General features: G+C 41.1%; 1 protein-coding gene across 1 annotated transcript; it reads left to right on the top strand.

Moving 5' to 3' along the window:
* The first annotated feature begins 16,985 nt into the window (after window positions 1-16,985).
* Window positions 16,986-21,361, top strand: galr2b (galanin receptor 2b). Its single transcript, XM_076081410.1, has 2 exons — window positions 16,986-17,359; window positions 20,599-21,361. Exons 1-2 carry the CDS (start codon window positions 16,986-16,988, stop codon window positions 21,359-21,361), a joined length of 1,137 nt encoding a protein of 378 aa, XP_075937525.1.
* Window positions 21,362-27,663: the final 6,302 nt, after the last annotated feature.

The following is a 27,663-nucleotide window of genomic DNA, read 5'->3' as shown; positions in this document are numbered from 1 at the left end:
GCTGACTGCTCCTTTGCTGCCGTTTTCATGCTGAGACAGTAACGAGGTCCACTGAGGCATTTGATGCAACCAACAAAGCCAGCTGTAAGTGTTGTGAGCAAAGCAGACCAAATCCATTACCATGATGATATTTAATAAGCACGACTGAAGGGCGTACAGCTGCTGGATAAGACCTCTTCAACCTGCTGCAGTTTGCAGTTGCCACAAAAATACCATTTTACCATCATGATGCCAGTTTCCACTGTGATAACCATCATAAATACTCTTTGTCAGAACACAATATCACCGCTGATATTGTTTAGTGACATTTGGTTCTTCAGTTTCCTGTAAACAGTTCATTACAAGTATTCAAAATAAGCCTTTCTGAACTAAATTATGCATTATGATCTCATCAATTGGAGCATAGATTTGCATATTTCTTCAAACTACTGCAAGTACCAACAGTTCTACAGAAGATTTGGAGCTCATATTTATACATTTTATGCACAAAGACATTTTTATACTTCATCTCATGTGCACCACTGATTGTGGACGATTTTGATTAATGTTTATTTTAGCCGACACCAATATTAAACAGCTATAAAATGCATTTAGCATCTTATTACTTTCACACGGTTTCTAAGCGTCTGCAGTCACTAAAGTGAAAAGCACCAATGACTTCAAGTTAAATGTAGAAACTGAATGTTTGCACACGGTCCCTGGTGAGGATGCAGTTGTTTTAGTGACAACAGGTTCACAATGAAAAAAGAAAGACACCTGCTACCTTCAGTATTACAATATGCTGAGGAGGACAGATTCTGCTGGTTATTGTGACATTACCAAGGTTATTTAATTAGTTTTACAATTGTGCCTTATATAGCATGCAGGACGCTGATATACAATGCTTGATATTAAGCAATTATTGCCAGAAAAGCAGACCAATCTAGCACTCAGGCTGAGTGAAAGTCTAAGTGAAAAGAGACTGAAGTTCAAAATACAAAATCATAGAAATAGAAATTCTCGCTGTGATTGTTGAAAAGGTCATTTCTCTGGGTGTAACATTGAGTCTCTGACATGTCCTTTTTGGGGTCAATTTGACCCCAGGCTGTTTTAGCTGTATAAAACATATAAGAAACATCAACATTTTACACACATTTGTTTTGGTTGTTTTGGATGATATTGAGGTCACTATAACATGCAATTTTATAATCTTCAAAAAGCTTGAGGGCCCTAACCTAACATAACCATAACTGTAGTAGTGTGAGAACCACTGATAGTTCACACGACATGGGGGCGGAGCAAAAACTTGCACAGCGGCCTTCTAAAACATTTCTCTTGGTGCTCTGTGTGCTTTCTCTTTCTGCTCTCTCTCAACTGAAAATGAGTTGTAAGGAAAGGTTTTCTGTCAATGAGGTGTTGTCTCATCTCTTTGACCATGAAAGTGACATAGAGGAGAATGTGTCTGAGACAGAGCATGATGTTGAGGAGGACCCTGATTATGAGGCATCCTCCTCTGATGAGAATGAGACCCTCAGTGTTGACCCTCATGTTGTCTCTCAACCACCAGCAAACACACTACCTTCCACAAATGGTCCGTCTCCCCACTCGAACAACAGAGTAGACTGAGTGCTGCGAATGTCATCAAAATGGTTCCAGGCCCCACCAGATACGCTGTCAGTCATGACCAAGACATACAATCAGCATTTGAGCTCTTCATAACACCATCAATCGAAAAGGATATACTTGAGATGACAAATTTAGAGGGGAGGCGTGTGTATGGGGACAGTTGGAAAGACTTGGATGTGACCCACTTGCAAGCCTACATTGGGTTGCTCATTTTGGCAGGAGTGTACAAGTCAAAAGGCGAAGCAACAGCAAGCCTTTGGGCTGCTGACACTGGAAGGGCAATATGCCACCATGTCTCTAAACACATTCCATGTTTTCTCCCATGTCATACGCTTTGATGACAGAGAAATAAGGCAGGGCCGACGAGAGCGTGACAAACTCGCAGCAATACGGGATGTATGGGACAAGTGGGTTCAGCGATTACCTCTTTACAATCCAGGCCCCCATGTGACTGTGGATGAATGTCTGGTTGCATTTCGTGGCCGCTGTCCCTTCAGACAATACTGAAATTGTGTTTGTTTTTCCTTGTTTTCGAACATAATACATGTTACTATTCTTGATAACAGAAATTGTTTTTCATTCCAAATGTTAATATGTACTTAGAAATAATATAAAGCCATTAAAGATATCTCTTTCCAATTTTAGGTCAATCAGTGAGATTTTATGGTGATCTGCATATTTCTCCATAGTCGCATAACAGGTATTCAGGATGTATAAGGGGGGTTGTTTTATTTAAAGTGCTATTTAGGTAGTCAACAAACAAACATAAAGTACCTGACACATAAACTTGGGTAACAATTTTAATTATAATAATTTTCTGCAGGTTTAAATTGCTGGGGTCAAATTGACCCCAAGGATAACAGGTGTTAGTAAATTTGAAGGCAACAGGAGGGTTACGAATTCCAATGCTTTTCACCTCCGTTGCCTCCCATCTCTGGGGATTGTATTCCAGGTGGTGACGAAGCTCATTGAGGCGTAAGTCTGATGCACCTGATCCCCGCAACACATCAGCATCCACTCAGCGCACATCTTGTTAATCTGCAGTGATGAATTGGTACATGATCTCCTTTTTTTCATTTCAATTATGTTCCATGGACTTCAAGGTTTTCTGACTGACTGCTGCTTTTGTAACAAAAAGAAAAAAAAAATTGTTCCTGAATAAGCTGCAAAGATTCTCTTGTGAGGAGAATAACTTCGCCCTCATGGCCATGAGATGTGGCCATGAATCCAGTGGATGTTTTCACTGGTTCAACGTACGACCGTGTGCTGGCTGTGTGTTCTTAGTAAACCGGCAATTCCTTTACCACATTATGTGATCAAACAATCAAGCAGATGTTCTTATCAGAAATATCAGTTTGCAAAAGTAAAAGGTTTGTAATTCAATTTTCTTAGTAAAGTGAAAAAAAATACTTGCATATCTGAAAATAGTCAGAAAACACGGATTTATTACACTTCCTTGATTTATTGTAGAAACATAAATTAAAAGGAATATATTTCTATATAATCCCATGTTATGTAGAGTTTGGGGGCCCAAATGGTTCCGTAAAAACTGCGAAGTGATTGTTCACGCACGCGCGCACACACTCACACACACACACACACACACACACACACACACACACACACACACACACACACACACACACACACACACACACACACACACACACACACACACACACACACACACACACACACACACATCAGTGTCACAGGTGGAGACTTGTTTCCCAGCTGGAGATGTACGACCTGCAGGGCCCAGGAGGAAAACACAGACCGCCAACTTCCAGGTCATCACATATGTCATTACACATCAGAGCTGGGTTGGGTTGTTGGGTTGGCGTCGATGGAAAAGTTGTGAGATGCAGCCTAACAGCGGCAGGACCCCTCTGCTGAAAGGGTTTATTCAGATCCAAATACACAGCCACAAATAAAATGCACTCTCTTTTTAACAAGTAGGTTTTCAGGTTGTTGTTTTTCCACAGAATAGATTGCTATGGTAACAACAATGTGTGCTTGAAACAGATTCACTAATGCAGAGGGCTCATGTGAGGATTTCATTTTGGACCAGATGGTGAATGAATATGGAGAAACTCATCAGCTACAACACACATCATCTTTTGTTGAGATGTCCGACTGGTTCACCAGCAGCACCAGCTCCTGGTCTGGCACAAACAGGCCATAAACCCCACACAGCTGACACTATTTGGCATCCCCATACTTATTACTTGGCACCGTTGGTTATTCATCATGTTCCCAATAGCTGCAGAACTGAAAGGGAAAACAATACTGCAGTATTATCAGCAGCAACCAAGAAACGATGCTTATATTGTGCATGCAGCTCTACATACCACATGCTGACATGTATATAATGAATTTGAAATATGTACCAAGAGTGCCATTCATATCTTTGATTATTCAGGATTAAATACTGATAAGAGCACAGTGGAAAATAACATTAATTACAGCCATTTAAAACACAGACACCCAGAGGCTGACAGTAAGAGCTCTTAAAACTCAGTGGGTATGGTTTTCTTTCTATAGGTATACTTGACACTCATTGGGCTGTGAAAATGGAAGAGACTCGAGTGTAATTCTTTTTGTCCCCTTCACTGTAAAATGTTCGGATGAGTGGTATACAGGCTTAAGGCAGGTCAGGGCAAGGGACACAGTAAAAGCTTATTGTGCGCACACACAAACAAGGACATTGTACTCGAGTAAATGGGCTTTGAGATTGGATTGATTGATTTCACATATTTCTTTTCACAAAGTGAGTAAAAGTGTACGGATGACTAAAGGGAACAGAGGTGGACAACATCATCACTCTTCTCCTGCCAGTTTGAAGAGACCAGTCACCACCTGAATCAAACACAGCACCTACAATTCGCTAAGCCCCGCCCCCCTTCACTTCAGCCGTCATTAATGTTCCCAGCTGACTCATTTTAAACAAGACTCGTTTTTTGATAAGCATACAATATGCATATGATGCTACATACATAATATCACACCGAGGCTGAAGCACCAGTACGTAAATTGTTTGGAAATATATATATATTTTTGTGAATTGGCACTGTGCATCCCAATACGCATAATATTAAGTATGCCAGAAAAATATGTAGTATGTCCCTGTACATTGCATGTCGAATGCAGTATACCAAAAATACCAGGATGCCCAACTTCCTCCTGTTGCATTCAAAGTTCAAGGTGCAACAGTATGACGAAGTAATAAGTCCCAATTGAATGCATACTGCATGCAACAGTAAGTCCTTTGTAAGGGCAGCTGCAGTATGTACTAAAAGTAAAAATAAAAGGTAAGTGATTTGGAACGCTGCTATAGTGATATTCCAAGGTTGCAGTTTCATTGATGTACTTACCACGCACAAATCTTATATCACTTCCTGTAAGTAAAAAACAAAAACTACACTGGTTTCTATACTAAAAGCAAAAGAAAAAGGATACATCACAAACAGACACACGATGCAAACTACTGGATGGGTTGGATTGTTTTGTCATTCAGGGTTGTGGTTGGTTTAAGGTTCAAATGTTCAAAGTTGAGCCAATTCACCTGAGGTCATTTTTCTTTTCCAGTTGGGTTATACAACGTTCCATATCTGAAGATATGGATGAACATCAGGAGAGGATTGAAACTCTGTTCTTTGCCTTTTTCCCCCACTTCAGCTTCCATTGATCAAATCGTCATTCTTCAGTTCTGTGGCTCTGTGCTCCTGCTCGTAATGATCTGTGTGACGTATGAATCTGGTGAGAAATGAGAAGCAGAGAAGGGCAACATGCAACATGACGAATAAAATACAAGTTCAGGTGACTCGGGTCCCGTCTGGGGTGAGGCCCTCTTCTGGGTATCAAATTTATATCACAGAGAAGATTATTTCAGCAAGTCATGCGTGTTCTTCAGAGACAATTTTCTTTCATTACAAAGACACAGCTTTAACAGACTGTGGCTTATTCTCTGTGTTTCACTGCTCAGCCACACAGTGGACTCATCATCATGGATTTGTTGAAGCATGTCGGACATCCACAGAGGATGTAGCCGAGCATTAAGACCTCTGTCCAGCTACAGCAACCATTTCAACTCATAGGTGTTCCAGAGCAAAAACTAAACGGTTGTGTTAAATGCACGACTGGGAAGTCAAAGAAGACCTGATTCTCAGTGACACATCAGGACAGTGCAGACTGTGTAGAGGCACAACGGTGCTTGAGCTGGAAGCTATCACCAGGCACACAGTAGCAGTGCTAACATACTGATGTTTAGCAGGTATAATATTTACCAAAATCCCCATTCTAGCTTAGCATGTAGCATGCTAACATTTGCTAATTGGCACTAAATACGAAGTACGGTTGAGGCTGACGGGAATGTCATTAGTTTTGCAAGAAATTGGTGATCAACCCAAATTTAACTTTGTCCTGATAGCGATAGATGAAAAGTGAAAGTGAGTACAAATCGGGGGAAATTCATGGCAGTCCATCCAAAAATGTCAACCTCATGTTGGCGCTAGAGGGAAAGTCAGGGGATCCCTATAATCACTAGGATACATCATGGCCTGTATAAGAGAAGTAGAGGTTGATCTATGAACCTACATCACCCCAGAAAACAAGTTCTCTCCCAAAACTTGCAAACAGCTGATACCAATTAGCCAATACAAGCGCGACTTCAGTGCTCTACCTGAACTAACCCTCCGTTTATATATAAATATGTGTGATGTTTTGAATATCATTAAATAATATCAGATTCACAACATTTGTTTAGAAGAAATGTTTGCTTCTTGCTTGCATACATATCCATGGTAACCCACTTCTTAGGACATTTCCACAACTCAACAATTGATTTAAGCCATAATGAGCAGCATTTCTGCAGTCAGGTTCATCTGGTTTTAATAATGAATCAGAATTTTATTTTTAAGTGAACAGATGAGGCTGTGGTGTGCTGAGTTGGAGTATTCCCATGTGTGTGAACACACATTATAGAGCATTAGGGACATCGTGTTCTTCTGTCTGAGTCAAAGGGCAGACCTTTTGAGTCCTTGTGGGATCTCGGCGGTCTCAATTGTCTGAAGAAAAGCAAATCTGAGGCTAAGGAGTTGTGGTTTATCCAACAAAAATAAAATAAAACGTCAATGATATGTTCATGGCACAGTGAGCGCTGTCCATCTGTTGTTTTGGTGATGTTTTGTTTGAAGTGGCGTTTCTGAGGCTAATTAATGTTTGCTGGAAGCTCCTCCATGAAGCCAAGCATTCTCTGTTCAGCATCAGTGCGACATTAAAGATTGGGGTCAAAACAAAATCAACCTGTATTGACAGCAGGCTTGTACATCCCACGACTGTCTAACAAAGGTCTTTTGAAAGACACTGCCAACAAATCCATATAGCCATGGCTTTAGTGCATGCAATACATCACCAACCACAGACTTGAATGTGGAGCTGGATGCTTGAACAAATAACAGTAATCATGTTTGCAGTATGAAGAAAAATGCTTGTAGGGGAGGAAAGTGGCAGAAATGAGTATGTTATTGCAATGAGAGGAGAAAATACCGTTTGTACACCAATAATCCTAGAATTCTAATGGCCACTGCTGTCCCTGGATCCACTCGATGGTGGCATTTGTCCAGCTCCACTGCTCAGTCTGATCGCCGTGGAGAGAGAACAATGCGGGTTAACATACCTTCTAAACTGTCAGATGCCAGAAAGTGGCTCTGCCAAATTCTGAAGAGTTGAAATATCGTCAACTTCAGGCTCTCTAACAAAAAAAGCAAAAGGCGCTTTGAAGAAGATGCCTGCTTACAGAGGCTCCGCTCAGCCTCACAGGCTTCTTTTTATGTAACCGGCACTCTGAAAAACAACCCCCGGCGGAATCACACCCCAAGACAAATATGGCGAACTCAACATAAAGCACACTCATGACATCATCTGAGTTGGTTTCTATGACAACCAGGGGATAATTATATATCCATGTATGTAACTGACACCTGGACTGACCTGTGGTGGCATTTTGCAATGCATGTATTTCAGTCTGCAATCAAACCTCATGTTAACACTGTGAAGAGTCTGCTGCTGAGGCGAAATCCATGTCTTGCTTTTCATTTCTTTTCCTCTCACTCACAGCCCCAACACTCACAGCAAAGCTATGCAAACAGCTATGCTCTATGAAATGGGCTGCCTACTAACGAGAGATTTCCTGCAACACCATGCTCATTTAAAATGTACTGAAAACCCTGCCTATTAGTTTAGCTTTCATATAAAAAGGTAATTAAATCCATAAGCTTTGCCATTATAACAAGACTAAAAGAGTTAGTAGGTATAACCATGTTCACCATTCTAGTGGCAGTGTGTTAGTCTTAGTGGCACCCCTCAATTCCAAGCAAGTTGGAGAACTATACGCTGGCCTTCAGGTTACCTAAAGAACGTGAAAGACCCTCGCTAAAGCCAGTGTTTGGTTTGTCCGTTCCGTTAATCCTACACACTGTTCTTGTAAGTAAGCATGCTAACATTTCAGGACTAAACACAAAATACAGCTTAAGCTGGTGTGAATGACAGTTTTTAAAAAATGTGGTTGTAAACCAAAGTGTAGGGCAAATTAAAATATTGACCTTATGATGGTGCTAGAGGTAAACAAAGGGGATCTCCAAAGTTGTTACAATTCATCCTGAAGGAGCATGAATGTCTGTTCCCCATTTCATGGCAATGCATACAATAGTTGTTGAAACATTTGACTCAAAGCCACAAATGTGTAGAGAAAAACTCAGAGGATCACCAACGTTTTTAGGATCCATCCTCTGGGCACCATGAACGTCTGTACAATACAATTCATCCAGTGGTGGTTGAGATATTTCACTCTGGACCAAGGTGGTGAACAGACAATCCATGATCTTCTCCAAGTTTAGACGATGAGTCTTAATATTTATGAGACATTTTGTTAACCAGTGGATTCACTTCTGGAAATATCTATTCTGAAGGGTTGTATTCATTATCTGTTGTGAACCATTGATATCTGTAGTTCCAGTCAGTCACCGAATATTTACTTTCACATTATACATCAGCTGATATGCAAACGTCTTGCCTCCTTTCTTTCCATTCACATATTTCTCCCACGGTCATCTCTTTTAAAAAACAAGTACTTCAATATCAGCTTGTACTACTTGTTCTTTGTAACATTACCGAGTTTGTGTAGGATGAGTGAGTAATGATTCAACCAGCGCCAGTAGCCTTGCCGGCTTCCAACATAGTTTGAATGGAGGTGTGTGAATACAGTAAGTCAAGGCTTTATTTTTTTAACCAACTTTCGGAATTTATGCCATTCTTCTTTTTTTCCTCGTAAAAATCATTGAAAGTGGTGCATTTCAAAAAATAATGAAGGTAGGAGTCATGCAGCAGTACCAAGAGGACTTATTGACGATATAGAGACATGCCAGTCTGATTCAGAGTGGTGTATACACGAGGTAAACTCCTCACATCTCTGGAGAAATAGTTCAGTCGGCCTTTTCCTGTACTGAACACACTGAATTTGTGTTCTGTTTTGTGTGCATACCATTTAGCCATACTGCTAATAGACAAACTAGTTCATCACAATCTGAGACTATGACATGACATAGCCAGCGGTAGAAAGTACATTTACTAAAATACTATACTACAGTACAAGTTTGAGGCACTTGAACTTAACTTGACAATTGTTTTTGCCTTTCATAGAAAAATCAGAGTCTATAGTCACGATTCAGATGTCTATGATTACTTTACAAAGAAGCAAAGCTAAGAGAAAAGTCCAGATAAATAAATGAAAATGTGTGTCGCTGAATGTTTTTCCTTCTTTCCCACCCTTTGAGTCATCTCAAACATGACGCCCCAGATTTACTTGGTGACCCCAAGCTGCAACCTACAGTTCTGAGAAGAGAAGCCAATGTGGAAGTGTCTTAAACCTGCATTCTCTCTAATGGCCATCAGGGGGCGACTCTTCTGGTTGCAAAGAGAAGTCTGATTGTAGGGCCTATGAGAAAATGACCCTACCTCTCACTTGATTTATTACCAGTAAACATTGTGCACGTTACTGGTGCTTTTTATTAGTACTTTTACTAATTTAGCAAATTGTTTTTATTGACTACTAATTAGCCAAAATCGCAATTCTGTCTCTCTGTCCGTACCGATTTCTACCAATATCTATGTATGCACATTGCACTGAACTCAAGGCTTCAAAACAGCAGTCCACAAACCAATGGGTGACGTCACAACGACTGTGTCCACTTCTTATATACAGTCCATGGGTTGCCCGACCTGGACCAGCTACAACAGTAAAATGCTTCTTGCATATTGATACATCAGTAATAACAATATTAATATAATTTGAAATGATGTATCAGCCACAGAGGTAATTTTTCTGTGGAATGAGTGCTCTTACTTAATACTTTAAGTACAATTAACTTCATTTTACTTCTGTGCTTTTACTTTGAATGCAGGACCTTTTTGCAATGCTGTATTTTCAAATTGTTTTATTGTTACTTTTACTTAAGTAAAACATCTAGTACGAGTACTTCTTCCACCACTGGAGCAGCTGATCCATCAGCACAGTGCAGGCACTTCTCTTTTATTTCACTCGATTCTGTGCATGAGCGAGTTCAAGCTAATGAAAACGCTCCAGTGACCATGTGTGAGGTTAGCACTTCACCTTAGATGCATACCTCTAATTTCCTCTGAGGCTGTTGTTGTGATTAGTCTTCTGCACTGAGAGGGGACCAATAGAGCAAGATCCACATGCAGAATATAAACCAGTCACTCACAATGTAATTGATTTCTAACGTAAAACGTCAATATTTACTTATTAATTAGATGGTCTGATCAGCCTAATTGAGTTGAGAACAGAAATGTTGCATCTTGAAGTTAATGATTCCATCAGTATTTTTATCACACTTTTATTACAAGAGTAATTTGATTGCTTGTCGACACCGACGCTGTGCACATTTCACTGCTTTCATCAGCTCAGAAACAGTCAGCTCATGTCACTGGTACACTGCAGAATATTCTGCTTTTTGTGATGGCGCCTCTCTGAATACAATGATGAGCATTAAATAAAATATTTGTAAAACAGAAGACGGTTGGGGTCCTGTCACACAATCTTTCTTAGTCTTGAAAGGATGTTAAGTGGAAACAATCAACTGATGAGTGTTGCCACATGCGTAATTTCATTAGGGGCGTCTGGATTTGATTTTATTCTTGTTGGCAAACAGTAACAGAATGGCTCCTCTTCAGATTCCGTCCACAGAGACTTCTCTTTCGGGTTTAAGTTAGCAGAAGAAATATTTTTTTCTGTTCGGCCTGAAGCTGCTTTTTAATAATTCACCAGTTCACTATTCTATGCAGACTACTCTGTAAAATGTCATGCTCCTCCTTCTGCTCTGCTCTGGAAATCAATCCTGTGTGTTTGCCATCCTTTCAATCTGTGGTTGCCATGGAAACGCTGACTTGAAAACAACACCCAGAGGAATTTCTGAATGTTCATTTTCCTTACGCTGAGACGAGAATTCCTCATCGACCAAACTATCCGGCCAAATTCCTCCCCTTCCTTTTTTAAAGAAAGCTGTTAGATAACCAGAATCAAACTTTGTAATCCAGTGCTGGTTGTCAGTACATGTAACCTGAGGAGATGTTAGTAGTTTATAGCTTTGTGGGGGGGGGGGGTTGTCTCTCCGTGTGGACATGATGCTCCGTCCTGCCTTGTCTGACCCGATGTCCTGCAGTCCGTTGATGGATGCCTGCTGACAGCAGCTCAGGCCGCATGTCAGAACTTGTGGAGGCAGGGACGTGTCAGACTGAAGGTTGGAGGTTGCATCTTGAATCAGGATTGTTGTTGGTTTGGCAAAATGTTTTCTACTCACACTGACGATGACGCATCTGGGTTTGAAATTGAACCAGTGAGTAAATAAACGAGGGGAAAGTCAGTACTTCACTACCAAGGTGTTAATACCTCCCATAACAGGAGCCCTTCTGACCCCCTTCTGATCCTGTATTAGAGGTGCAGTAGCCAACAGGTGCTCGCTACATAGTTTGATGGCTGCCTGGAGGTACAATAATTGGGAAAGGGGATTGGGTTAAAAAGAGCAGCAGAGAGCCAAAGGAAGACACATCCACATGTGGACATTGCATTCTCAATACTATTATGTAAATATGAAGCCAAGTGCACATGTGTCAGGAGGAGTCAGATAAATAAAAAATAAAAAAGTAATACATTTATTAATCTGCTTTTAACATCAAGTAAGAGAGACTTTCATGCATTTCATGATAACGTTTCCTGTTGGCCAAGACTGTTCAATGGTCATATAACTGTTTCTAAACCCTCCAAAGCTGTTAACCACTGAGATCCCTCAACTATTAGGCATTAATGTTTAGCTTGAGGTGGTGTTATTGACACCATGGTCATGAATAAAGATGCACCTTAAACATCGCCGAAAGCACAAGATTTGTTACCCAAACCGCGTAGTCTCGCACATCAATATGAAAATGAGTTTTTAATACATGCATCCAATTCCTGAAGTGATTAATCTCTTTCTAAAAGTTAGATTTGTGGGTTAGTAAATAAATAACATGCTTAGGAATGTTACCCACAAATTACCGCTCCAACAACGTCACACAGACAGCACGATCTTTCTTGTGCTCCTCCTGAATTGATTTTCTAAATTGAAACGTGTTCCCTCTCAGCAGACAACGGTTTCACTCACTACATAACAAGCCATGGTGAGGATTAATGCAAATGCAAAGGTCACTGCCTCATTTTAAGACTGATCTGGGTGTATGTGCAGCGATCAATGTTGTGTAGGGTTATTTGTCAGGTAACCCTCCTGATTATGCACTGATTGTGAATAGATTACCGGGCGCTGCAGCCTCCCTACATACCTCCGCTCTGCAATCCTTTTCTGCAGTGTAGAGTGAACATTAAAGTGATTGTGGCGGAGGAGTCCTCACTAGGGGGAGAGCGGTTGGGTTGGATGAGGGGAGGGGAGGCGGAGAAAGAGTAAGATACCAGCAACACAGGCAGATAGCGACGTACACAGGGAGAACAGGCTTCGGCGTAGAGAGTATGAGCAAGGAAGCAGGTCTGCTGGGAGTCTCCTTCTTGATCTGAGAGGAAGCTTTGGATGCTGTCCACCCATCATCAGCCCGGTAGGTTTATCATGCTGCATCTGCCATGAGCTGCATGCTGATTCTGCTGCTTGTGTGGAATGGAAATGCTGGTAAGAGCATTTGCAGTTCACATTTATGACACACAATCAGCATCTTCTTTTTATTCATCCGATTACAAGATGCAGAAATGTTGAAGTTGCTCGGCTGATACCTAAAGTTATGTTTTTAATCCGTGTTACCACCTGCCTTTAATATCACATGACTTATTCTGGCGTTGTTTATTGATAAAGATGCAAAATATGAGGATGTATTCTGTTGTCTTATGTGTGCCCGCTCATCATTTATGTTAATGCTGAAGACTCTCCTGTGAAAATGAAGATGTTTTCCCACAGAGTCTGGTTTGGGTTGTGCTACAGCCCCATCATCACCCTCCCAATCTCTGGCTCTGCTGTTTTCACTTTTCATTGCATCATTTTCCAAAAACTCTAATTGTGCCCTTACGACAGCCACACCGAGCTCAGCCAAATGTCCCACACGCTCTGTTACCAGCTCATAAAGCTCCTGTACTGCATGTATGCCCCTGTTTGTTCGGATGCCCCCCTGAGACTCTTGCACAGGTTCTGACCGGAGTCGAAGCCCTGATATCCCACTGCAGTCGGATGTGTATTATCAGTCCATATTGTCTTTCCTTGTGGGAAGAATGGGGAATCAGCCTCACCATGAAAGAGGCTGCTGAAGTCAGGCATTGACACAGAGCTATGAGGAACATTTCTCTGCAGCACCGACCAGCCGATGCTATAACCCTTTATGAGGTTTAGAAGAACACATTCCGACAATCTCCACTTTAGAGTGTCATTCATTTGCCTGTAATCAGTGCATCCTCTTCATTTTGCTCTCAGTCACGAGTGTGATTATGCAAATAGACTGGCATCACACTCAAAGGCTGTTGAAAGTTTAATAATGTTTAATTAATTTCATGCTGGTTATTGCTGAGATTTGAGTATGAAAGCCAGAGGCTATCTCACAAGATATCAGTTGGTGTTGGTCTGTATTTACAGAATATTAGTTCCCTGTATGATTTTGCTTTACTGTCATTAAAAAGACAACACTTCTGTGATTGATTTCGTCGAAATAAAATCGAATCTGTCCATCAACAAGTTGCTTTGCTGCAGTCTGAGCTTCTCAGCGCTGCTATTTAATTTCAGCTTCATGACTTTTGTAAATGATCACATTTGTTCTGCCACAGATCTGCGATGGGGCATTGTATAATGATGCGTCATGTCTTGCATATAAAAAGCCAGTCTGTTAATTTAGGAGGGATAATTAGCAACCTTCATTCATGCCTATTCAGTTCAACTCGGATCAAGCTACATTCTTGCTTTAGGGTGATTCCAAGAAAAATAATTTAGTCTGAAAACACCTTATGGTTGTAGCCTTAGCTTGGCATATGGGGTTATCAAATATGTGGGTTGTTTCCATTTTTCATCAATTCTGTCGAGTTAACCAAGGATTTAACAGAATTGGATCCACATTCTCTACTGTAGCTCAATATGGGTTTTGTTTCCACACGAAAAGGCTCAGACAAAATTGACATTTCCAAATGAAAGCCACCGTTTGAAGGTGATGTGACATGGAGTTTCTTTCCCATAGGAGACAGCCCATTTAGGAGCCGTCAGTGATGAATGAACAAGCGTTGCTTGGAAGTCTGCATTGGCAGAAAAATGGGAATTCCTTTGATTTATTTTACCAGAAATCAGCACGAAGAGCTGATTAAAATACACTTGAAGCAGATATGCTGCATCTGCTTCCAGCTGCCCATCATTACCTCCGAGGTTTTTGAATAGCAGTTGGTAATGTAGTTTCAGATGTGCTCTTTACAACCTCAACAAAATATTTGCAGTAATAATAGAAGATGTGAATGCGAAGGCCTCGACATAACCAAGTACTGTTGTTGCCTCGACATAAGTACTTTCGTCAGTTTTTACCTAACCAAGTAGGTTTGTAGGATATTTTTTTTTTTTGTTTCAATATACAACGTTAACCACGTGTTTCAAACTGTTTAATACTGCAAGGCCGGGAGAATGTACGTTTCCCTCGAAACATAATTGAGAGTGCAGCATAGTTGTATGGGAACCTAATGCTGTAGAGGACAGGGTTGCACAAATAGTTCAGAAACAGGCAAACAAAGCTCTGTGTAGCAACAAAAGAACAGAGATCGAGATAAATGGTGAATGCTTAATTGGGGAAGTGAGAACAGGTGAGCAGGAAGTGAGAGGAGTGCAGGACTAATGAGGGACAGGTGAAACTAATCAGGGCGGGGCAGACAATCAAAAAGGCGGGAAAACACACAGACGGGAAGTAAAACAAAACATGACACATGAGTGCACTTTCAAAATAAAATCAAGGACCATGGCAGTTTATCTACTACTAAATGCTCTTGTCATGTCACGTCCTTATTTGGATTTAGTCTGTAGATGTCACCCAATTCTTAACAAACAGCTCACTGACCAAACACACAGGGTTTGTTGTCTCAGCTGCTCATTTCATTCAGAATTGAACTCTTTGTTGGATGGATGGGATTAAATAAAATGTTTGGGGACATCATGCTTGTGTGTGATTCTCTTCGCTGTAGCTCATCTACTTTACCATCAAGAGCACCTCTTTACTTTCAAGCCTCAATTTTGCACGACTCGCCAGCCTGAGAGAGCCTGCTTCTATAAAACTGCAACACGTCAGAGGGTCCAATGTGACGCCATTACTGGTCAGAAATTGCAGGGCTTAGACACTGCTTACCGTGAATGGATGATGTGTTGTGGCTCATAGCAAAGATCCCCCAGCTGAGATGGACTCCTGCTCTTTATCTTTATAGAGAGTGAACATAACAGAAGATGGCACTAAGCCATCTCTGGTTTTAAAACACAATTTCTTGAATCAGAGAGGAGAGGAGGCCAATTGCTGGCTGCAAGTGGCTACCCACTTATTTGAAAACCGTATGTTCATATTTGAAGCCAACTTATCTCCGCGATGTATTGACTACATGGAAAAGCATAAAATCTTCACTTTAAAGGGGACCCTCATTTCTCACTGTTAATGTGAGAGCAAACCCTTAAAAAAATAAAATAAAATAAAAGCCGTAATACAAAGTGTGAATGTAGCATTACCATTTAAATTAGGCTGGTAACATCTCCATTTAGATTGACTTTGCAACCTTATTTTTAATTAAACAGTGAAAATATTCCCTGGACACATTGGATAATGCATCACTAGCCAATTAAAAACAGCCTCTCACTCTTGTCTTAATAATATGCGTGACATGCCTCCACTGGGGACTAATTGGATAAAGAAATCTTCTGGTGCATGCAGGCTTGTCAACCTTTTTAGTATAATTTAAAAAAAAAAGAGACTCATCATTAAAGCCCTTCTGAGTGAGCTCTTTTGGGTTTTAACTAGAAGTGCATGAGCCCGTCTTCAAAGGATCTGTACGAAAGTAACCCTTCACTAAGCCCGGGCCCTGCTGCTACTTCCAGAGTTACCATGGAGCCCACACTGTCACTAACTGAACTCATACGTATTATCTTGACGAAAAACGATTTCCGAAAGAAGCGGACTGAAGGATCTGCAATTTGTGTTTGAAGGATATATCCAGGATGTCAAACTGATTCAGCAGTGAAAACAGGTTAAAAAGATAAAGATAGAAGCTAAAGCTACAGATCACAGTTTAGAAGTGAACCACCACATCACCCGCGATCGAGACAGAAGACAATAGAATTAAGGATCAACACTGTTACTGTAAAGCCGGGTAGGTCTTTTTTTCACTGGTACAATCATTAAAAAACAAAAGCAGACCTTCAGTAGCTAGCGTAGCATAGAAGTGCTAACGTACTCTGCTAATGTTAGCTCCACAGGTTCTAACATAGAAACGTAACGTTTTAGAAAGGTATATCCTTCTAACGTTTCTAGGTAACCTGTATCACTGTTACACAACGTTTAACCATGACTAGCTCCAAATCCAAAAGCCCAGCCTGAAAATTAGTAAAATCTGAATTAAATGAGCACAGTCGGGGAGTTTTCAGACCCTGGTCAGAGCTGGCTGAAGCTACGCTTTGATTGGCCAGTCTGAATTTGAGGTACAGTACTGTCCGTTGATGTGATTGAAGATTTCCACCCAGAAGACGTAGTAAAACAATCAAAAGCTCTAAAATAGTGATTATAAATTATATTCATCATGCATCTTCTCTCTTCTCCTATTTCCTATTTCAGAAATGTCTGACTTTGAGGATTTCGGCTGGCCGGGAGGGCTGGCGAATGTATCTGAAAGCTACCAGCTGAACCCGACCAGTGTGATTGTATCGGTGGTTTTCTCCCTCATCTTCCTGCTGGGCACCATCGGCAACAGCCTGGTGCTCGCCGTGCTTCTGCGGAGCGGGCAGGTGGGCTACAACACAACCAACCTGTTCATACTCAACCTGAGCGTGGCCGACTTCTTCTTCATCATCTTCTGCGTTCCTTTCCAAGCCACCATCTACTCTCTGGAGGGCTGGGTGTTCGGCTCCTTCATGTGCAAAGTGGTCCACTTCTTCATCAACCTCACCATGTACGCCAGCAGCTTCACACTCGCTGCTGTCTCTGTTGACAGGTGTGTTGATGATCACCCCATATGAGACAGTATTTAATTATGCGCGTAAACAGACTACAGCATGTTATACAACACAGCAAATACTTACTTTTTGCTAAATCATATCCACCCACCCACGAGGGTTAGGGTTAGCTGATGATCAGCAACATCCACAAACAAATTACCTTGAAATAATTATTGTAAACAAATGAGACAACAGGATTGTTAGTGTTGCATTTCCCATGAAGCCCTTTTATTCCTGTTTCAAAATGTTGTTGCTACTGGGGCTGCAACTACGGCGATGATTATTTCCATTATCAATGAATCTGTTTAACATTTTTGCAATTAACTAATTTATTGTTTAGTCTCTTTAAATGCAAATATCAAATATGAATCCAGATTCTGCCTATTTCTCGCCTCAAATGTTTTCAGAAACATATTTTACAACATGACAGCTATAGGTCACAAACTTACTCACACTAAATACACAAAATGACACATCCTCATACAACGGTTCATGTGTAATCTTATGAAAAAGTTATTCCACATTTTTGTGCGTTTTCCTTCAAAAAGAAATGCTACCTTACAGCCTTAAAGGGCTGTAAGGTAGCATTTATTCAAGTCCACACGTCATGTAAAAGACCAATAAGACCTTACAGAGATGCTGCATATGTAATTAACCATCTTATGAGAAAATCGTGCATTATCCTTAAAATTACATCCCTTGCAGTGGGAGCGCGAAGCCATCATTATAGTTGTTGGGAACGTTGTCAGCTCAGTCAATATGAACAGAGTCGGTGTGCAGCTGCCCTCTGCAGCGGACACCATTTGCTCACACTGGCTGTATTAACAATTTAGAGAGTTCAATGGATCTTTCAGCCAACCAGCGAGACGTTTCCTCCTCAGTCTGGAAAAAAGCAGCGACAACCGGGTCGGGATGTTAATGGATTTCTGCTGTCTTCCTCCTCAGTTCCTGTGTAACCAGTTAAAAAAAAGGCAACAGCTTACAGCTACACTTTAGACCAGGAATACCCAGAAGGAATGAAATCACAGTTCAGCCTGAATGAACAGCAGCAGCACACACACACACACACACGCACGCACACACACACACACACACACACACACACACACACACACACACACACACACACACACACACTTTTAATGGAAAGTATTTGCTGCTACAGTGAGCCGCCCAAAGGCAGATCATACGTTGACTGTGATTTTATGCCAGAGAAATATCCCATGTGAAAATGATTCAATACAGAACAAAACAATTTGCCAGTATAGCTTCTAATCAGGGAGTTAATTTGCACAAATACTTGACTTAATAAGTAACTGAGGTAATGTAGGATAATATATCATTTGTACCTCCAACTCCAATAAATGGAAAACTCGATTTCTCGATTTTCTTTTTAAACTCCACATTAAAACAAACATCTGTTGAGGCTGCAGTTACACATAATAAAGCATGTTTGGTCAAAAATCCAATATGATCACTCAGTGATGCATTTGGGAAGAAAATACGGAAACAGCATCTGGATTGAGCCAGTAGGCCTACATCGTGAAGTATGGGGATACATTGAAATTTAGCTGTTTCAATTTCACAGACAATGGGGAGAGTCTGTAATTCGCAGCATAAAAGATGTTTCCCAGTCTGCTTTTCTACATTTAATTGGTATCTGATAATTAGCTCTCTCAAAGCACTAAAAGCAAAGCATCTTGTCAGACATGAACTGTTCATTAGCTCATGCTTTCGTACAGCATCAAAAATCCTTTCTGAGTACCTGCAGTTGTCCAAGTCATCGAGCCTCCATGTGCTTTTTTCTCTCATGTTGAAAGTGTCTTTGGCCCCATTTCAGTCAGGTTTCAAAGACCAAAGGCTGATGCCTCTGACTCTCGAGAGCTATCTGAAGTGTCCTGTAAATGCAGAGGGACGACATGGATTTGCAGCTTTACCCAGAATCCTTGCCCCTGGAAACAGAGAAGCCCTCAGAGAACCTGAGCTCATAAAGCAGCATGTTTAATATGGCAAATACAGCTTTACATGTTCAAAGAGGAGCAAACCAGGTGACGAAGAGGCAATAACCTCAGCAATAATGTGTGAAAAGCAGTGTGGTGTCAGAATACTGAAAGAGATCTGTCATGAAAACATCAGGCTCTTTCTTCATGACGCCATGTGATGTGTGGTGGGATTCACTCCTTTGTCGCCAACCTGCTCAGCAACATCAAGAGCACAGCACAAGGCACAGTCATGTTCTGTGCTGGTTTTACCAAGCGATGCATGCGCGATCCGATCCGACTGAAAATCCTACAAAAACCTTTCTGTATTACAGCCAGTTTGACATATTTCCCTGAGGTGTTTTGTATTCAATGAAACCCACAAACGACTAAGGTGTGACTGATTATCATCCAACACAGAAGCCTCAGTGTGAGCCACGATGCTCGTAACAGAGAGTGTGGAGGTGGCAGCTTCCTTAGTGGATATTCCCTTCATATAATCAAACTAATGGAGGAGTAAAACCACAATCAATTGTCACGTTGTCTTCACTCAGACAATGCTCTCTGTGTCGTGACGTAACATTTAATTCATAATATGCCAGCTGAACCTTTGAAACCAGAAAATGATTACGTTTCGGGTTCAATTTGTGATCCACAACTGAAATGTAGATACTGGAATCAACTTTCAACATTTAGTCTCCGCTTCATTTAACCCAAATTAAATTATTTCTGAGAGTAGACACCTCAAAATCAATTTTCTTTCTGGAGTACTCTTTTTATTGAATCAAAAATATGACTCACAAATACATTTCATATTCAGCCTCATATCACTCTTGCAGAAACGCACGATGCCACGTGGATAAAGTTGTTCATCAGTTGGTAAAGTTTAGGCAACAAAAGTACTTGGTCAATGTTAAAAAAAGATCTAAAAGATGTTTTGTGTTAAAATAATAACGTATCAATAGAACTACTGTAACAGAAAATCACAAGCGCCCTCAGCAGACTTTCTTATGCAAGTTACGTAACAAACGTAAGGTCATCGTGCACTTTTGGTTTCACTGGGCTGATTAAATAATTCATTGATTCCTGACCTAGTAAACTATTTCACTTTTTATCTTCTGTCATAATATTGTTATATTAGTACACATTTTTTATACCAAGTTTTCTTTCAGCCTATAATGATGACACTGCCCCACGCGGCTCAGCACCACGTTGACGTAGTTTGGATCACGTGTCACTGTGTTGTCTGTTCGTAGGTACCTCGCCATCCGCTACCCGCTGCGCTCCAGAGAGCTACGGACTCCGTGTAACGCGGTGGTGGCCATGGTGATCATCTGGGGTCTCTCTCTGGTCTTTGCCGGTCCTTATCTCAGCTACTACGACCTGATCGACTACGCCAACAGCACCGTGTGCATCCCCGGCTGGGAGGAGCAGAACCGGAAGGTGCTGGACACGTGCACCTTCCTGTTCGGCTACGTCATCCCCGTGCTGATCGTGAGTCTCTCGTACACTCGAACCATCAAGTACCTGTGGACGGCCGTCGACCCTCTGGACGGCATGTCGGAATCCAAGAGGGCCAAACGCAAAGTCACCAAAATGATCATCATTGTCACGGTGCTCTTCTGCATCTGCTGGCTGCCGTACCACGTGGTGATCTTGTGCTACCTGTACGGAGACTTCCCTTTCAACCAGACCACGTATGCCTTCAGGCTTCTCTCCCACTGCATGGCCTACGCCAACTCTTGTGTCAACCCCATCGTGTACGCTCTGGTGTCCAAGCACTTCCGCAAAGGCTTCAAGAAGGTGTTCAGCTGCATCCTCAGTAAAAACGGGAGGAATAAGGTCCACGTGGTCCACGTAGCCAACACCGTGCCCGGGTTCGAAGCAGGATCCACGGAGGTGTCGCATATGAACGAGGAGATCGTGCGACAGAATGAGTGTGAAATGATTAACAGGCGGATTGGAGAGCCAAGAGAAGCCACGGTGACACTGAATTTGCCCTTTCAACGGCAGACTTGATAAGTGATTCAGCAACGCTTACGGGCTCATTGCAGATTGCCTTATGTGAAAGCATGACACTGCAGCAAGAAATGTGTTAAATGCTCATAATGAGAGTCACAATTTTGGTGGCAAAAAGGAGAGATGAAATGAAACACATTGACGCAGATGAAAAAAAGTGTTGAAATACAGTTAAAACAGTGAGCCCACAACCAAATATGGGTTTGTTTCATCATCTTTGTCAAATATTCACTCCCATAATGTTCCACTAACACATAAACACTCAGTCACAAAGGTTTGATACTAAGAATGAAAATGTCTCTGTTTCCACCATTTGCCTTAACTATGGCCTGAAGCTTGGTATATATTTAAAGGTCCAGTGTGTATTGTCTTATCTAACAGTGATGTTGCAACCAACTGAGTACCCCTCGGCTCAACGCCCCCTTTCCAATGGCGTCAGAGAAGCTGACCTTCAGGCAGGACCGGCGCATGAACTTCTGCAAACAAACAGCTCTGCCGCCCCTCAGTTTGCAACGTATCATACCAGCAACAGCACACAAACGCAGATAGTGCTCCCAGTGTCAACAATATCAAAGTATGCAGGCATTTTGATAATCTTTGTTGGTTACTTTGCGATTTTGAGCAGTTGGCCCACATTTCCCCGACCTTGCTACGGTACTGCCACAGACCACCACCTATTACAAACAAGCCGCAGTGTCCCCCCCCCATACGGAATGACAATGTGAGGAGCCAGACCAGCTCCATATGTAGATATGAAGGGCTCATTCTAAGCTAACAAAAGCAAAACACAACAATTCGTAGGTGATTATACACTAATGAAAACGTATGAATGTTATATTCCACTTCTGCTAAAAGGTTTCCATAAAGGCTACACACTGGACATTTAAGTCTTTTCAGCATTTGAGAATTATTACAGCACTTTTTAAAAGCAGCATAGAATGTGTCCCATAATGTCACAGTTTGTTTCACCTTTCCAAAGATGTTCAAAGGTTGGTGAATGTATGTCAGCACTGTTTGTTCTTCTGTTTGACCTCAAACAGGTTTCGATAGAGATTCAGGGTCTGAACCTGCTCATAAAGTCTGAAGAAATGGCATTCCTCTGCAAAGTGGTGCTTCTCCTCGTCAGGTCAGCTACAGGCCAGTCATTAACAACACTGCAGCATTTCCAAAACCATGTGGGACTGTAGCTTTTATGGTCCGTTACGGTAATCTCTTCCGTCTTTCCCTCACACAAACTCAACCGTCTGATTGTGACTCGTTTTTAAAGTGCTCGTCTCTTATTGAGCTCGTGGTTTTTCTAACCGGAGCAGTTGTTTGCTCCGTTTCCTTTGAATCTTGCATGCAGATGCTGTTCTGTCTTGTCAAGATATTACTGGTATATTTGAATGATATATGCTGTAACATACAAAAAGGTTTTGTGTACAAATATGATATTCAGTTACATTTCAATTTCATACCAGCATTCAAGAATCAGGTGTCAAATACATCTGGGAAGAAGTGTATCAGTTTCTGATGAAATGAAACCGTTCTTGGTAAAATACTTTAGATTGAGGAAGAAAACTGGACACATTTTCTTGCTTTACTTGTATTTTGCAATGATTGTAATCATGGCATGTTTCTCTATGGTGTGAAATATTATATATTTAAATTAGTATTGTTTATCAATGGGTGCACTGAAGAGATGTGTCTTTTAAAAGGTGTGTGTTTTGTGTATTTAAAAGCTGTGAAGTGATGATCAGCATTGACATGGTTTCTCTCTCCAGATGAAAGCAGATCCTCAGTGTATCTCTCTTTCTCTCTGTGTTCCTCTGTAAGCTTGCGTCCTACCTCAGAGCTGCTTCTTGTCTTTTAGCCGTGTTCTGCTCAGATTCTGTAAAGCCTGAGAAACCAATTTCCAGACAGAACATTCTCCTTTGCACTGACAAATTATTGTTTCTTTGTTTGCTTGCCCGTTGCCTCCCATGTTGAGTAAAGTATCCTCTCTTTCATTATGTAGAGTTTTCAAATGTAACAGCCTGTAGATTATAAGAATAATATATATATATATATTTAAATAGATATTTATCAAAATGTTTTGGAACACAATGTAATATACTTACATGACCAAATAAAATATTTTCTGCTGTGAGATCTATCCATCCATCCATCCATCCATCCATCCATCTTTGAGGGGTTTGCAGGAAAATGATTATCATTTATCCAAGAAAAAAACAGGAAATATCAATTTGCTTCTTATCGCTGCTTTAAGCTTTAAGCCGCTGTTTTCTGCTGCAGGACTAAGAAGCGACATTAAGCCGAGCAGAGCAGCCCTCTCAAGAGATCTCAGAGATCTCTGGCTTCTTCTCTGAGAGCAGAGTCAAAGGCATCACGGTGCCACGTTGCACTTAAGAGAAGACACCGGTGAGTAAATGAAGCGTTGTCGTAAAAGAAGCACACTGAATTGACATTTACACAACGATGTTCAAAACCTTTCAGCTAAGCTGTTCTTTTGTATTGTATTTCTCGATGCACAGCGGGGCTAGAAATGATCAATAACGAGTGACACAGATTGCACTTTTTTTCTCGTGATCGTGAGATAACAGCAGATGACACTTAGGACGCAATTATCAGAGGAATTCTACTGCCGAGAGAACAAAGCTTTTACTGAGACACGCTTCTTGCACTAACAGTGGGGTCAGAGTGTGCGTTCTTTTTGTGGACGTGAATGCCTCATGTGACGTAGCAGCGTGTAGGCCCGTTAGCCAGAGGTCATTGTAGGATATTCATATTTATCGAACTGAAAATCTTGACGGAGTCTGCACTGGTGCTGTGGAAACGACGCTGCAATTAATCTTTTGATCTGAGATGGTTTAATTAAGAGTAAAGCCATGATTTGCAAAAAAAAATAAAAAATCTGTCTATTAAAGCACATGTAGAAGAAGAAGCTTTGTAGATGCAATTTAAAGATTTGAAAAACAATTCTACCTTTAAGGTGCCGAAGGCAAATCTGATTTCCATGTTTGGTTATAATTGTGCTGATTGTTCTACCCGATGTGAATCCTTTGTTTCTGAGATAAGGTGCAGATCTTCATTGCATTCAGGCTGGCAGTGTTAAAGATTTGAGGGAACACGGTGAACCTTCAGCAAACACAGGGAAACAAGGGGAAGCTAATCATAGAGGCTCATAAGGACAATCTTGGAGGAAGCAATCATTGCTGTTCAATGACGGCTGAAGATGTTGAAGCTACAGATGGAAGTCACCAGGTCGGCAACACTGACAGCCCATCCCTTCAGGCCTTTAAGGAACATGGCTATTGTTAGAACTTACAGCTGTCAAGCTAGCAGCCTGTGGAAGACTCCAGTGACGCACTATTAGTGCACATGCAGAGTGCATGCAGGTGGATGGGTAGACAGGCAGGTAGGCCGTCCAATCATTTTAGTCGTGCCACATGAAATGAAATGGCTAATATCAAGAAATGAAACGTCAGACAGAAACTGACCTTTCCTTACAGAGAAATCTCAGCCACAGTAACGTTAAGAAACAACAGGCAGCAGGATGAAGTCCTACGACGCGTGGAAGTACTGTGTCAGACACCTGCAGTGAAGCTTTGTTCACTACACACATGTAAGACTTTTATTTGTAGCATGAAAAAACGGTCACAGGAGCTTTAAAGGCATTGACTGAAATGCGTGCAGAGATCACCAGAAGAGGTGGTTGCTTATCTGAGCCGGTTAGTCGATTAGTAAGTAACACAACACTGCAGTATCTACACTGCCCTAAACATCCAGTTCCTTTGAACTGCTCTCCCTCTGAGGCGTTACTGAGTTGTATGAGTCGAGGTAGAAGCAGCACAATTCCTGGTAATTTGCAGGAAAATGATTTATCATTTATCCAATTTATGGATCAATGTGTAAACAGCCAGAGAAAGAGAGAGCAGTAGTGTACACATTGATCCACAATTCATTCTCCCAATAACATCAAATATGTTTGTCCAAAAACTTTTGGTGGAAGAATCTCTGAGATGAACAAAGTATTTTGAATATTGACAGTGAACAGTGCCCTCTTCAGTCTAAAGCCTAACACTGCAGTATGTCAGGGGAACCTTTAAAGTGAATAAATGTCTGTTAAGTCACTATCCATGGCCTAATGATTGAGCCTATGACCCACTGATACAAGTATTGCAATATTCATATATTTGTAGTATTAATAAATGGGTGTGTTACAGTTTTTAAACATGCATGTAATGACTTAGCAGATATTTATTTCAAAGAAAATACCACAGAGCCACTTTAAATTCTGATCTACTCAAACACAAACACAGAGTTGCGTGCAGCAAATGACAAACAGTTTGGGTCAATTACACTCAGAAGTCAAGCGCTGGTTTTATTGCATGTATTTATTGTCCGGGTACCTTTAAACGGTAACCATGCAAGTTAGTGAACAGAAACAGGTCCAGGATGCTGAATGTGCTGACTGGGCTGCTGGTTGATGACAAATTTAAGTTTTACATATTTACATAAAAAAGGTGGAATAGTGACAAACATTTAACAAGAAAGACAAAAAAATAAATAAAAATGTCTACACAAAAAATATAAAGCAAATCCCCGATATGTATGTCCTCACATCTGTCTGGAAGTCACACAGCAGACATCATCAGCATAGTAATAAAGGCACTCTGTTTATTATATACAGTTCATTGATCTTAAATAAGGGAACTTTTGGGGCTTTCACAGTAAGAATCATAACAGATTTGATACTCTATAGATATTTCAAAAGAAATAAACAATGAGAATCGAGATAATACTTGTAGTATTTGACTTGATCACGTACTCAACAAGGTATAATTTAACAAACAAAGGACCACTGGAAGCAGTAAATATATTAAAGCGAAACTGATTTAAGTTAGAAATCTAGAAAAACAAAAGGCAGCATTTCATGAGAGGAGATGTTCCTTACACTGGGCTTCTATGCAGCAACACGTATGACTCAGCACTCCGGTTTCAAGGTCCGCTATCTTTCTGCCGAGTATTCCGTAACAAAAACACTTTTGTTACGTTGTCGTTACTGCGCAATGACGAGGTACAGCGAATAGAAAAAGAAACATGTTGGCCTTGAATCTTAACGTGATGTTCCTTCCCCACAGGAGTTTTACTTTCACTATTCCAGTGCATACATATTTATTTTACAACGCCAAATAGAGGGGACAGGAAATACTAATGGATGAGACATTTCTCCAGTGTTGCAATAATGTGATGTTTTCAAAGCTGATGTTCCGAACAAGATGCATCAGAAAACCGCACACAGCTCGTCCGCTGCAAAGAACATTCTGCTCTTTCGTGCAACGGCTTCAATGATTGAATATAAAAGAAATAACAAAGATACCGAATAATAAGTGCTGCCACAGAACGAAGGGGGATATCAATGTAAAAGGGAGATTCAAACGCCGGCCCACAGCGCCTACCATCTACCTTTTATTTTCTCTCTTTGGTGTAACGTGATCCATCAAAAGGAGGTCACTTGCACTAAACAACTCTTCCTGCCAGGCACAAGATGTAGCTGTGATCAACTAGAGAAGGCTACAGCTTAGAGATCAGCCCCTCCTTCACTGATCCATCCACTAAGCAGTGATTTTAAGTTTAAGATGGTAGGTCTTGGGGATCGCAGAAATAAACACGTTACAACTTGATGTAAACACGGTGAACTCAACATTTCAGTGTGTTAGCTCTCCTCTAGACTGTAAAATAGAGCACCTACACTATGTTTAATATGCCTTCATGTGACCTGCATTGCACAAACGTTGGATGGTGTTCTGATGACATTCACTGGCCTTCTCATTCAAATGCTGTGATGTGACCTCTGCTGAGCAGAGTGAGGGAGCCTCTCTGCACTGTGAGCATGAGCTTCAATGTGTCTTCAGACGACACGAACACTGACTGAACCTCTGCAGCTGAAGGCAGCACTTCCTTTATGAAACTCAACCACAAACTGTGTCACTCAGTGTTTGATTGGAAGTAATTAGAAGAAAATCACGCAAACTGGCCTTTTAAGAATAATTGTTTTCAGAATATTCATTGGCACTGACTCATTAAAAAAAAAAAAGGTCAAATTACTCCACAATGAGGACTCATAATTGTGGAACCTTTAGCTTGTTGACACAACTGAAACGTCAGCCTGATGAATTGATTAAAGTATAATCTAAACAAAGGCCTAAATGAAGAGGAATGAATTAAACAGGCTTTTAAAAGCCTGGCTGTTCTTACACGTAGCCGCTAACAGGGCTGAGCAATACGGAGAAAAGCAAAAATCAAATACCTCGATATCG

Source organism: Anarhichas minor, unplaced genomic scaffold, assembly GCF_050575085.1.
Source record: "Anarhichas minor isolate MPS153535 unplaced genomic scaffold, ASM5057508v1 ptg000007l, whole genome shotgun sequence".
Classification (NCBI taxonomy): domain Eukaryota; kingdom Metazoa; phylum Chordata; class Actinopteri; order Perciformes; family Anarhichadidae; genus Anarhichas; species Anarhichas minor.
Note: the sequence above shows the minus strand (reverse complement) of the source record. Positions and strands in the feature narration are given on the sequence as shown.

What these genes read in the sequence shown, in the direction of transcription:
- galr2b (XM_076081410.1), top strand. Translation starts at nt 16,986, where the DNA reads ATGTCTGACTTTGAGGATTTCGGCTGGCCGGGAGGGCTGGCGAATGTA. An exon ending in GCTGCTGTCTCTGTTGACAG is followed by an intron (nt 17,360 to 20,598) that starts GTGTGTTGATGA and finishes GTCTGTTCGTAG; the next exon opens with GTACCTCGCCATCCGCTACC.